This window comes from Tripterygium wilfordii, chromosome 10, assembly GCF_013401445.1.
Source record: "Tripterygium wilfordii isolate XIE 37 chromosome 10, ASM1340144v1, whole genome shotgun sequence".
Lineage (NCBI taxonomy): Eukaryota > Viridiplantae > Streptophyta > Magnoliopsida > Celastrales > Celastraceae > Tripterygium > Tripterygium wilfordii.
The window spans coordinates 10,943,878-10,957,660 of record NC_052241.1 but is presented as its reverse complement, the minus strand read 5'-3'; the positions used below and the strand labels follow the sequence as shown (position 1 = coordinate 10,957,660).

Genomic DNA, 13,783 nt, shown 5'->3' with positions numbered 1-13,783 from the left:
TTACACTCTGATCGAATGTTTAAAATGTACTAGTGCAGTGGGCTTTCTGTATTAATTGTCGTCTTCAACTGAATGAAAAAGATAAATTTACACACATTTAATTTAGTGTTACGTAATCTGATTCTAATCTTCTTGGACCCAACCCAATATTTTCATAGTTGTAGACTTTATTAATGCTATTATAGTATCTTGTCAATTGCATTCCCACACACACACATGCATACGTCTTCTGTTCCAAACAGAAATTTGACTGCTAGCAAAATATAAAAATATAAAAGTCAGACTCGGGTGATACCCCATTTGCATGTGATGTGTCTACGTAATTTAATTTTGCACCCCAAAGGTCAGGCCTGGCTGGCCCAGCGTTGATTTGGGCGGCAAATATATCCAAAATCATAACTAAATATATTGAAAAATATTATTTTATTAATTAATAATATGTGCGTTCGGGAGTCTCATTTGTAAGAAGTAAGAACTCGAAATACTGTAAAAATAAAAATTAAAAAACTTCTTCAGTTTTTAACTTTTAATATCACGTATAGGAAAAATAAAATGAATTATAATTTTATTTAATGGGAAAATTTTTAGAAAGAATTTAACAAGAAATCCATTTGCATTGCATGCACAGGGTTTGACAAAGTTACGGCGGTTGTCACATTTATTAATGAGACGTCGTAACCATCCAGGTAAGCCCGAAAGTGGGGTCCATACAATACAGATATCGTTGCATGAACCATGACCTCACCTTGACTTCGACATAAACTCTTCCGGTACTCGCACAAGAACATTTTTTTCCCTTTTACGTACAGTACTGAGTACTGACATTGCGATTTGAATTTTAAGGAGGATGATTGGGACTAAAGAAATGACTACCACCTTACATTAAATAACTCTCCTCCAATCGAATCTCTTGAGATCCAATTTGCAAAACAATGGACCCTGTAAAGTACATGCATAGCTAGATACATATTTTCTTTCTTCCACATTATTATATTCGAATCTCACTTTCTCCTTCTTTCAACCCAAAAAAAAGAAGAAAAAAAAAATAGTGCTTCATTCACCAAAAAATTGTGTCACAAAAATCACAATCTTTCGCAAATTAATCTCCCTTAACCAATATTACCTAGTAATATATATTTTTAATTAACAAATTAATAAGGAATTAGGGTTATAATTATGGAGTAATCTTCTTGATGTCTAATAATCCCAAATTGATTCTAGATGCAATTCAGTATCCTCAAAATCATCATCAGCCCACACCACCATCCCCGGCGGCTCACCAAGCAAAAGAGCCCCAGCCAAGTCCGTCCACATGGTCGGCGAGTCCAATGGAGACTCATTTATGGCCTTTATCTGGCTCGGCGACAGCCCTACCCTAACCGGACGCAACCCTCCACCACCTCCACCGTTAACCAACGGTTCCTCACTACTACTACTCACCACAGGCCTCCTAAACCTCAATGCTGCCTCCTGCGCCGCCGCTTGAACATCCTCAGCTCTTGAACTGGCCGGCCTAGGGAGGCTCTCTGCCAGCTCCGGGAAGTTGAGGCGCGCACTCCTGCCTCTCAAGTGCAGCGCCGCCACATCATAAGCCGCAGCCGCCATTTCCTGGGTCTCGTAGCTCCCCAGCCATATTCTGGTCTTTTTCCCTGGTTCACGGATTTCGGACACCCACTTACCCCATTTTCGCTTCCTTACACCCCTATACGACGCCGTTGAAGTAGTCGATGATGATGCAGCTGGAGCAGAAGAATTGATAGTAGTGGGGAGTGTTGAATGTTGGTCCATTAATGAAGGTTTTTAATTTAAAGGTGGGTAGAGAGTATGATATGGTGATGGGATGTATATATAGATGCGGTTTATGTACACGTGGCAAGTTGTAGAGGCTATGGAACTATGGAAGTGAGCTTCCGAGTAACTACGTACTTTCCAAGTGCGGAGATGCTGGCAAGGGGCTTTGCTTCGCATGATCACGTGCTCATTTTGGTCTCCCAAATGACGCAATCAAAACTCGCCATTTGTACTTTTCTCCAACCAAAATGCAAAAATAATTATTATTATGTTTTTGTTTATTACTTATAGCATATAGTTTGTACCTGGAAAGACCAATACAATTGAATTGAGAATCTTCTCTGGCCGATTGGGTGGCTTCCAATTTTTAGGCTGACTTGTTTACTACATAATGCCTAATTGCCTATAAACACATTTATGCACGTTTAATGCATGGCATCCGCGGTTCGTATATAATCATAATGCAGATCTTCCAACTACGAATTATGACTGTCTTTTTCTGTTTCCCTAGCTCATTAATTGGTAAAAGGAAGCAAACTCAGCTATTTGTTCTTACTAGCACCATCAATTTAATTGGAGAATGATTAAGTACTATCTTGTTCTGTTATTTCATGTCATTAATTAAAAAGGTTTCTGAATAAATTTGTACAAGTTTCGAACAATATATGAATATACTAGCTAGCTATAGCTACTTGTGTTATTTGACGTCTTGTTGGTTATCTCTTCCGACTTAGGACGTAAAGAATCTCGTTCGAAGTAAAGAGCTTGATTCTAAGTTGGCATAACTATTTTCAAGTTAGTTCTCAACCCAACTAACCTGTTGGATGGGTTTGTCCATGTCACTTGACCTGAGTTTTGGATTAGTAGACTGTCCAAATGGCACGCCTAATGAGTTATTTTCAGTTACCAAAAAAAAGTCGTCGTTAATTTCATTTTTCCCATACGTTAATCCACCTTCAAATCTTGATCATATGTGAAAATGTGAAATGGTCTTGCTTGATTTTATAGTAGTTGACCTAACAAACAAGGCAAGACTTGTAACACATTACAAATCAAACTAACTAATGAAGTTAACCCCTCACTCACTGTTCCAGTCAAAGGGGTCTTCAAACCACAGCTGGATCAAGCTAATACTGGGGTTCAGTCGCCAAACGATGCTCTGTCTTCCATTATTCCACATATATATATATATATATATACGATTTTCTCATGAATTTAATTTAATTCCACCGGCAATTCTATATTTTCCAACTGCCCATACGGTACAGTACACAAGTACGGCTTCCGCGTCCACCGCCCACCGGCTGACCATCCAAATTACTTCACAAACCAAAATCATGCCCGTCTAGCTGCACTCCATAATATTAAAAATACACGGACATGTACATATTTTATAGAATGGGGGTGCTATAAATCATGAAATGGTCAAATTTTAATGGGATTTTTTTTTTTTGAAAACGTGGCAGGGGACAGTGTCCTAGAGGGATGTATTATGGGACAAATTTGGACTGTTTTGCCTGGTCAATTTTGAAAACTAAAAAGAATGTCCATTAAAAAACTAAAAAGGAAATGATTTATTGGGTCACTCGATCGAATTCTCGAAGTACTGTTATATCATTTTGTTCTTGATTTTTTTCTTCAGAAAATAATTATGTGCGTTGTTCATTTTGTGAACATATTCTTTCTCCCATTCAGACGTGAAAAACTCGTAAGGTCCAATAATTCATCAAAGATAACATATAACTAACCCCTTTTTGTTATTATTGCCTTGGTTGGATCGATGACTGGAGTGCTTTTCATGCAAAGTTGTTGAGATTTTGTTACTGCCTGCCAACCCTAGCCTTCCTGTGGTCTCTCTCTCTCTCTCTCTGTGTGTAGTTAGCTAAACTGATTAACATGACGGTTGCAGATATGCATCAAGGAAATGACACATTGCGGAGATGAATAGGAACCCGAGAGTGATGATGGTCTACATTCGGCAAGCAGAATTTGTGCTTTCTCTTCTTTAAAGCATACTAGTTGAGGGATTTTAGTGTGAGAGAGAGAGTTAGGTACCTCCAAAATCAGATCCCTTTAATGTGGCAGGACCTTATGTATCTATAGGCATCTGGCTCACGTGACCCATCATTAGCATGTGGAGACTAAACTGGACGGGCTTTGGACCTTTGTTTTGATAGACCATGGGCTTGTGAAGACCACCCTTGGCCTTGGGCCTATGGAAGAGCTTCCTGGGTTAGGAGCTCGTAACCCGAGTGTAAAGACCATGGGTTTGTTGGGCTCAACTGTATATATAGATCGTGGGCCTTTATTATGTTAGTTGTAGCCTGAGCGTGGTGTGTAGATTGATTATATAAGCCGTGGGCTTTTGTTGTGTTGACTGTAACCCAAGCCATGTGCTTGTTGGGCTATTGATTGATTGTATAGGTTGTGGGCATGTTGGAGTCGACCAGTGACGAACCTAAGAACTGAAATCATTGGGATACAAAAAGTGATGCGGGGGACAGTGATCGTACTATATTTTATATATTTTTATACTTCACTGTACACTCATTTTTGTCTCTATTGATTGGAATGAGCATGGATATTGCATATTTTATCTTTGGTTTGATTTATAGGTTACGTTGCACAAAGGTGGTATAAAAGGCTTAATTTAATTATTGAAATCTATTGGCGTGTATGAAGATCCAGAGCAAGAATTGAACTCCTTCAATTGGTTGACATTGGTGACGAGGCTTGGCTTGCACGTCAGATGGAAAATGTAAAAGGAAGCTGCTTGCCATTCAAAACAAAAGGAAAACCAAAGTAGGGAAACCAAAGGAGACTAAAAGTAGGAAATAAGGGAAGCTCGAAAAGTCCAAGTAAAAGGAAAGAAGAATCTGAAGAAAGGAGAAGAGAGATACGAATAAGAGGAGGAAAAGAAATAAAAGAGGAGTCAAGCAAGTGGGACCAACTATGCAATAAAAAAAGAAGATTTGTTTTGCAAATTAAAAAGGTTGTTGGTGTGTGGTGTTCAAGTCTAGTTAGGACTCTAAATTCTAAGCTTCACGTGACGCCTGATAAAAGGAAACAAAGACTTCAACTAGAAATAGGAGAGCAAGATGTGAAGGAAGCTTTGGACGTCTAGGGTTTCATATAAAAGAGGGAGGCACGACACAATTAGAGAGGAGTGTTGGAGATGCACATTCTCTTGTGTTCTCTCTCCATATTTTCTCTTTGTTTTTGTTCTTATTTCATGGTTTTCTCATATTTAGTTTTCTTTTCTTCTTGTAACATGAATTGCTAAATCTCTTTGTTAGGGTGTGATGTAGCCTACCATGACAATTACAAGTTGATTTAATTTTACTGATATACAATGTTGGTTCATTAATTTTTGTTTTTAATCTCTGCACTTAAAAGTTTATTGTATGTTTGATTGCTTGATCACCATTCAAATTTGCATACAGATTAATCTTGCTAAGACTAAGAAACAAACAAAATTCACATGTTTTAGTGAAATTGAGATTGGAAAGATTAATTGTCGAAGGCTTAGACCACGATTTAGAGGATTAATCAATTGTATAGTTCTTTTGATCTTAATGGGTCATTAGCTTTGGATTAACAATTGCGACCGAACAAGGTTAATTCGTTGCTTAATGAAACTTGTTGAGAAATAATCAACCCCTGAATTGAAACTGATATTGTATGCTTGATCTTCATGACTTGTAATTGGATTGTTATGTGAAATCATTACCCTAGCATTCTCTCATCTTGATAACAAAAATCTGAATTGTTCTTCCTTGCGTATTTATTTTATTTACATCGATCATTCTTCCATTCTCTTACCTTTTCTCATTAATGGCTAAGTTAGGTACAATAATTAGATTAAACTAGTCTCTATGGGATCAACCTCGTAATTGCATACATTGTGATATTCGTTCACTCTTATGCGAATATAGACCGCAAACACAAAAACACATTAATAATAATTCAAAACAATAAAAAAATAAATATTTATCACAATTGTTCTTTACGAGTTTTCATATTTTTTAAAATGCAATGTCACAATTTTTCTATGCGAGTGAATTAATTAGGACTTAGGAGAATAGGAGGGTTGGGGTCAAGGTAGTGGGCTGAGTCTGGTGGGCTTATGGATTAGGAGAATAAGAGGGTAATTGGATGGACTTGTGAGTTAGGAGAATAGTGTTGTGGATTGGGCCACTGCCACTGGAGACTTCTGTTTTTGACTGAGGCCCTAATGACCTATGAATGCGTTTTGTCACTGGGCTCGACTATATAGGCCATGGGCATGGCTGAGTGCACGAGTGAGATGATTTTTGACCCATACAAAATATTACATCTTATATTTGTAGTTGCGTGTTGGTTTTTTTTTTTTCCTTTTCTTTTAAAGAGAGTATTGGATTGGTGTTTATATTTGTTGAGTGTTATTGCTCTTTCCTTTTTGGTTTTGTTGCTTGAAAGATTCCTCTTTTAACACTAGTAAATATTATAGTTGGTTAGGACTGTGACTAAATTTCATTTATAGAGAGTCAGAGACAATATTCATTTGTCAGGAACTCCTTCTTATCGAAACAATACAAATAAACCAAAACAATGAAATATGATGGCTGTGCTCTTCTATAATATAATATAGATCAACTAACTCAATATTGTATACTGCCACAAATAAATATAATAAGCCAAACAATTACACACACTTTGGGCATAACAGTGAGATGCCCATTAAAAAAAGCAAAAAGGATTCAAATTTTAACAATTGGTTTCTCAGTTTTCCGAGCTGTTGAGTTAAATGTATAGGAATTCGTGGGTTCCATATGTCTAACGTGATGCGCATGAAGTATTGTGCGTACAATAAGTAGATGAGATAACTCAAATTCCTATCATAAGTGTTAAAAAAAAAAAAAAACTCGATAAAAAATAGAAAACAAATTTTTAGCCTATTTCAATCTGACACAAATATCCTTTAGGATTTTAAACTTTTATCAAAAACCAGAATATTTTAATCTTAAAATTACTGATTAAGAAATCCTCAATAGGTCAATATTATATTTTAAATATAAATAAATATGCACATCAATATATGCTATAAAGTTTCGTAAATTAATTAGTACTATATTACCTAATTAAAATTAAGGATCCCAAAGAGAGTCAGTTTGATTTTCCATATCAACCCATTCATTCTCATCAAAGCCATAACCGTTAGAGAACACCATAGACTCCTCTGCCATTCCCATCCACATTGTAGGCGAGTCCAATGGTGATTCATTAATCGCCTGAATTTGGCTCGGGGACAGCCTAACCGTCATAGGCGCAACCGCACCTTCAGAACCACCCACAGCGGTGGCGGACGCTGTGGTTCTAAGCCTCAATGCACCTTCTTGTGCCGCCGTCCGAATATCCTCCGCGGATGAGCTGGCAGGCGTAGGAAGAGCCCTATTGGTCACCAATTCTGGGAAGTTAAGGCGCGCTTGGTGTCCCCTGAAATGAAATGCCGCCACGTCATAGGCTGCCGCCGCCATCTCCGGCGTCTCGAAGGATCCTAGCCAAATTCGGGTCTTGGTACCCGGTTCGCGTATTTCGGAAACCCACTTGCCCCATTTCCTCTTCCGAACTCCCCTGTAACTTGAGGCGGAAGCTCCAGCACCAGTACTAAAATTAGTATTGTTTGGTTCCATGATGAATGAATTGGAATTACTACTAGAGATTTGAGATTTCTTTCAGAGGTTGGTGTGGTAAGAGGTATTGTGATCCAGTTATGGGGTATATATAGAGAGAGAGAGAGATAGAAGTGAATGGATAGTGGTCCATTGATGATCATTGAAAGGTGGAGATAGAGCTACTGATGTTGGTAGGGATGGATGCTTCGCAGCATGTTCTTCTTCAAGGTGAGTTTTCATGGAGTTGGTACCCCACTCAAACCAGTGACAAGTGTTTATGGATATTCTATTTAATTGGATTCATGATATTGCTGAAGACAGACAGAGATTTGTTTGGATTAAATGAGAAATCTTGTCTTTCCTGTTTATGGACGCGGTTTGAAGGAAAAAGAGGCAATGGAGAGATTCGGACCCCACTGAGTATCCTTCTTCATGTCAATATCTTAATTATTAATACTTCATTTGGATTAATGCAGTCAAGCTGACGTAATCTCATTGTGAAGAAGAAGAAGATGCTGAAAATGAAAAAAAGTGGTTGAGGATTGAAATTTTCTGGTTTACTTTTCGGATGCTCTGTTTTATGCTCGGGTAATTTGATCAAATTCAACTTAATTAATTTCAATACCAATTACAAACCAACTAAATCAAATTAATATAGCTACATATTTTTCATCATAATAAAACTTAATTATTTTGTTTTATAACCGACGACACCATACAAATTTACTCTTTAGACATCCGATATGACGCACACAAAAGTTTTCCAACAAAGTAAGTTGGACAAAGCCCAAAATGCGACCAGCCACAAACGTATTGTTTCTAGTGAGAATCTTATTCAGGAGCTCTCGAGTCCGTGGGTTTGACCCCAAAAAAATTTACAAACTATTCTATCACCCAAATAGTTAACATAATTGGAAATACAAGGGGATCAAGTAAGGCAAATTTATGTTGGTTAGATTCAATTTAATTTTGATGTGAAGACAATTTGGTTAGTCATTGAAGGCGTGAAGTTTTGAAATTTACTATGGAAAGTTAATTATCTTTATTTGGTGTAGCATATCGCTTAAGTAATCATAATTTAACTTGTATTTCAATTAACGTACAGAATTGGTAGTAGTGTGATCTAGTTATGGGCGTATGTGTGTGTAGAGGTGGATTAATTTACACCATTGCTTTATTTGCTTAATTATATAGAGGACTGAAAGGTGAAATCTTTTTTACTAAGCTAGGTTAATTAATGGATTGACCGACTAATTCATTGAAAAAGTGATTTTAGATTTTCTTCATGTGTCGATTGTCCTACACGCGTCATGCACCCATTAACTTTCAACTTTTGATAAATACCACACAAGTGGAGATTTAGTATCACAAGGTACGAAGACTAAGGTTGAGTTTGTTTGAGAACAGCTGGATCATGTTAAGCTTCAAATATACACATGTATTAATAATTTGTCCAATCATATGTTTACGATATCCAGCGCTCTTCAATTCCGCGAATGTATAATTCTCATCCAATGATTTAGGAGTTGTGTCATATCACAACATATTTGTTTTTCTTCTCACGAGACTCATTTCCCATCATTGGATGAGAATGGTAGATTTTGAGAAATACTAGAGTTCTTTCATCCATGTTTACTTAGATTAATATGTGAAAGGCATATCATACCCTTTTTTATGCGTTCAATAACAACACTTGACTAAAATTTATCGTTAAAATGTAATTTATGTTCTGATTTTTAATTTGTATTTATATTAACGTTTTGAGTTACTTTATAAGATTAAACATCATGATAAATGTCTATCAATAATATTATCTCAAGGAGTTGTACTTGATATTTATAGATTGTGGTACCAAATCATTGGTGGTTGAGAATTCATCATTCTATTTATCATGATACACTACATCAACGTATGACATGACATGACAAATAGCACTTAATATTTTTGTCAATACGAAATGTAACTTTCAACTTTTGAATACCAACACTTGTTTAATAAAAACTATATAAGCGGATTTACCATCATAAGCTACGTAGACTAAGGTTGATTTGGTTTGAGAACAGCTGGGATCATGTTAAACTTCACTGCTAGCTTCAGATTTAAAAACATTTATAATGTTGTATGTTTACGTCCATTAATTTGTAAAATGCATACGTTTTTTTCCGCGTTGAACAGCAGCACTTGCTTCATTCAATAATTTATCGAAAAATTAGTCAATTTCCTAAACCCTAAATATATATATATATAAGAAAATTAGTCAATTTTCTTATACGTTTTAGTCAATTTTCTTCATACAGGAATTTTACTCAATATAATATATATATATATATAGTTATATTATAATATTGCAATGAAGAACGTTTTATTGTTGTGAGGAATAAAAATTATTCACTAATTCATGCTATAAATAACACAACTAAGCATAAAAAAATGAGCAATTATAAGATCAAATATTGAAGTATAAACATTAGAGTTTTATCAAAATGAAGAGGAAAATAAAAATGCACCAATTGTTGTCTTCCGACACTTTTTACAAAGAGTGTGTGTGCGCAAAACCTTTTAGTCATTATTTGTCAATTCACTGAATCAAGAGCAAAAACCTTTTAGTCACCGACATTACTTTGCTTTGACCACTTATGTCGACACTAAGATACAAATCATAATCGACCTTTTTAAGGTTTCAATACAACTGAACCCAAATTAGCGAGTCTGCCAATCACAAGTTTTCTAATGGGCCCCAATGGTAATTATTTAAGGTTTTGAATACAACTGAACCAAAAATTAGCCAATCACAAGTTTTCTAATGGCCCCCCAATGGTCCAGTGGGCCGGTTTCAATTTCAGGGCCCTAGTAATCTCAACTTCCTGACTTGGATTTGTAGGCTTTCCCTTTGGAGTTTGGGCCTCCTTTGTAGGGACCATATCGAACTACGTCTACGACAAGTTGACATTCATTACAATGTCAATTACAGGCGTAGCATGGGCTGGCCCGTCTCGGCATGACCCACATGGTGGCCCACAACTCTGGTGGGTTTAGTGGGCTGAAAACCCCAGCCCAGCTCAGCCTATGAAGATATTATTGGGCCGGGCAGCTCCTGACAAACGGACCTTCGGCTTGTTTGATTGACACCTCTAAGAGCAGGCCAACACTGACAATATTTGCAGTCATTATAACGTTCTTAAGCAGCCTCGGAGGGCAGAGAGACCCCACCAAGTTTAGCAGCGGCAATCACACAAAGAGGACAGCTATCGGCCGAGAAAGCCAACAGCTTAATCTACACTCTTTGCAACCTTGAGATACATATTCTTTTAATAAACTATTGGCAAAACGAGATTGATTAAGCAACGATACAAAAATTGGAGACTGATGGAAGAACCAAGTAAAAGTTGTGGCCTCTATAGCAGCACAGCCGCCAATGAATCACTGTTAGCGTTAAATTAGTTTGCAATTCCATCAAGAGAATCACTACAATCTCAATTACATTTTACAAGACATATAATAGAAATCACTATGTTATATCAACTTACAACAAAATACATTCGTTAGAATGAGCATTCACTGAATAGACATGGAGATATTGATAGATTCTGTGACACGAGAAAATATGTTAGTCTTTGTCATGGTGAGGCAGAACTCATTTGTATAAATCTTTGAGCCTCGTCGATGCGACTTAAACGCGTGAGCAACCCGATGATTTTTGAGTAATGTTCTTCTGTCGCCTTTATATTATATCTTCGAGACATCAAATTGAATATTCGACAAGCTTCTTCCGAAAATCCAGCTTGATCACAGATTGATAGAACCACACTAAAAGTGAATTGGTTTGGAATAAACCCGTCTGATGTCAACTGATCAAAAAGATCAATTGCCTCTTGGAACATATCATTATATCCATAAGCCTCTATGATGGCAGTCCATGTCAAGCTACCCTTAACGGGAATCTCATTAAACGCCAACATTGCCTTGTCAATCAGTCCGCAACTCCCATACATCTTCACTACTTCTGCTGAAACAAATGGGATTGCCTCAAAGCGTTTCTTCAATAAATGTCCATGAATCTCTTTCCCCAGCTTTAAAGCCTTAACTTCGCTGCAAATACTCAACATCCTTGCCATTGTAACGGAGTCTGGCCTGTGCTTCGATAGTTGCATTGACCTAAACACATCAATGGCTTCATTCGAATGCCCATTTTCTACATATGAATCAATTATAGCAGTCCAAGAGATAACGTTCCTATGCTCCATGCCATCAAACAATCTACAAGAGTACCCCAAGAGACCACATTTTGAATACATTTTTATCAGGGAAGTAGATATAGAAATATTTGGCAAGAACCAATTTCTCATAGCATAAGCGTGGATCTCCTTCCCTTGCTTCAAAGTCCTCAACTCTCCACAAACTGGAACAACAGTTGCTACTGTGACAACATCAGGCCTAAACCGTTCCTGCTGCATCCAAACTATTGATCTCAGAGCCTGTTCAAGCCTCCCATTCGAGACATAACCTGACATCAAAGTAGTCCAAGAAACAGCATTCCTTCCCATGGAGCCATAAAAAACCCGCCTCCCAGAACCCATATCCCCACACTTGCAATACATATCAATCAATCCAGAATTCACTGGCAACTGCTCTAAATAACGTTTTTTCTTCAACGCAAATGCGTGAACCTCTTGCCCTAGTTTACGCGCTGACACTTCACCAATCACAGGGAGTATGGTGGTTACTATAACTGAATTTGGATAAATCCCCTCATCTATCATCATTCGCATGTAATCCAATGCTTCATTTTGTCGCCTATTATGTGCAAAACCTGCAATCATTGCTCCCCACACAACAATATCTCTCTCACCAATTTCTTCAAACATACGGCAACCGAGCTTAATTCTTCCACACTTGAAATACATATCAATCAAACTAGTCCTAAGAATGCAACTATCCATAAAACCATTCTTGACCAGAAGAGCATGAGTCTTCAAACCTTGTCTTAAAGCATGTGCACCTGCAAAGCTCTTGATGACACTTGAGAATGTGTAGACATTCAATTCAACCCCCTGTTCCCGCATTTCCGAATAAGTAGATAATACATCCCGATATCTCCTCCCTCCAGCAATTACTGTGCCTCTAATCAAGGCATTCCATGGATACACACATGTACTGGAGCATTCATCGAACACCTTCTGCGCGTCCTCAAGTGAACCGCAAGATGTGTACAAATGAACCAGCTTTGTCCGCAAGAACTCGTTGTTCTCAAGCCCGTTGATTCTGATATGGGTATGAATCTGCTTAGCTTCGGTTAACGATTTGGCCCGAATGCAAGCGGCGATGAGTGAAGAGAAAGTGGTGGCATTAACTGGAATCCCTTGTTGGTCCACATAGTCCATGATTGTGAGAGCCTCTTTGAGCTTGTTTTGCATAGAGAGTCTCTGAATATCCTTGTAAATTGCACGAGGGTTCCTTGTGTGGAGGGGCAAAGAAGACGGAAATGCATCATTCTCATGGAATTTACGCACTTTCTGGGATGGTTTTTTGTGGGGTTCTAATGATGTTTTCTTTGAAAACTTTTCGATTGATGGGGTTTGCGTTGAAACTTTGATTCTGAAGAATTGAGGGTTCTTGGTGTTGAGAGGATTTGAAGCGAAGAAGAAATTTAGGTGAAGAGATAGAGATATAGATAGCGACTGTGCGCCTTCCATGCCTGTTGCTCTAAATTGTACTTGGGAAATTAGTCGTGGAGAGATAGAATTATATTCAGGCGGATTCATTCGATACTCGTTTTATTGGGCCTAATAGTCAGCCTGACCGTCCCCCAACTTCCGATAAGCCCAGCCGTAGTGGGCCGGGGTGGCCTCTATTAGGAATATTTAACTTAGTATCTAAATAAAAAGAAAATAATTAATAATAATAAAACATGGCATCACCAAAAATGGGCCCTATTTTATTTTCGTAACTCAAGTTAAAACGTTCTAAAGTTCCGATTCAATAACTTAAAAGTCAAAATTTATTCTATTTTGATAACTTAAAAGTCGAAATTTTCCACTTTCGTTCCTGTCAATTTTTGGACTACTACATAAGTGGATTGATTGATTAAAAATGGAAAAATCTTTCAGAGGTTATCAAAATAGAACAAATTTCAAATTTAAGTTAGTGACATGGGATTTGAAATATTTGAACATTCAATGACAAAAATGAAACACATTCAATTTCTTGATAGGGGTGTCCATGATTGGTTTTTGTCGATTTTTGGACATAAATTTAACTAACCGTTCAATAGATTATTGTCGGTTTGATCGAATTTTTTTCAATTTCCAATAATATATATTTGACAATAATCGATCAAA

The 13,783-nt window shown here is 37.2% G+C and overlaps 3 protein-coding genes across 3 annotated transcripts; all 3 read right to left on the bottom strand.

The window, feature by feature from the left end:
* Positions 1–858: 858 nt before the first annotated feature.
* Positions 859–1,829, bottom strand: LOC120007866 (ethylene-responsive transcription factor ERF022-like). The gene has a single exon (XM_038858336.1). The coding sequence runs from the start codon at positions 1,786–1,788 to the stop codon at positions 1,198–1,200; it is 591 nt and encodes a 196-aa protein (XP_038714264.1). The 5' UTR covers positions 1,789–1,829; the 3' UTR covers positions 859–1,197.
* A 4,598-nt stretch (positions 1,830–6,427) lies between these two features.
* On the bottom strand, positions 6,428–7,834 carry LOC120007861 (ethylene-responsive transcription factor ERF021-like). Its single transcript, XM_038858329.1, has one exon. It carries the CDS (start codon positions 7,461–7,463, stop codon positions 6,918–6,920), a length of 546 nt encoding a protein of 181 aa, XP_038714257.1. The 5' UTR covers positions 7,464–7,834; the 3' UTR covers positions 6,428–6,917.
* A 3,037-nt stretch (positions 7,835–10,871) lies between these two features.
* Positions 10,872–13,163, bottom strand: LOC120007124 (pentatricopeptide repeat-containing protein At1g71460, chloroplastic). Its single transcript, XM_038857310.1, has one exon. The coding sequence runs from the start codon at positions 13,136–13,138 to the stop codon at positions 11,063–11,065; it is 2,076 nt and encodes a 691-aa protein (XP_038713238.1). The 5' UTR covers positions 13,139–13,163; the 3' UTR covers positions 10,872–11,062.
* Between the last annotated feature and the right edge of the window lie 620 nt (positions 13,164–13,783).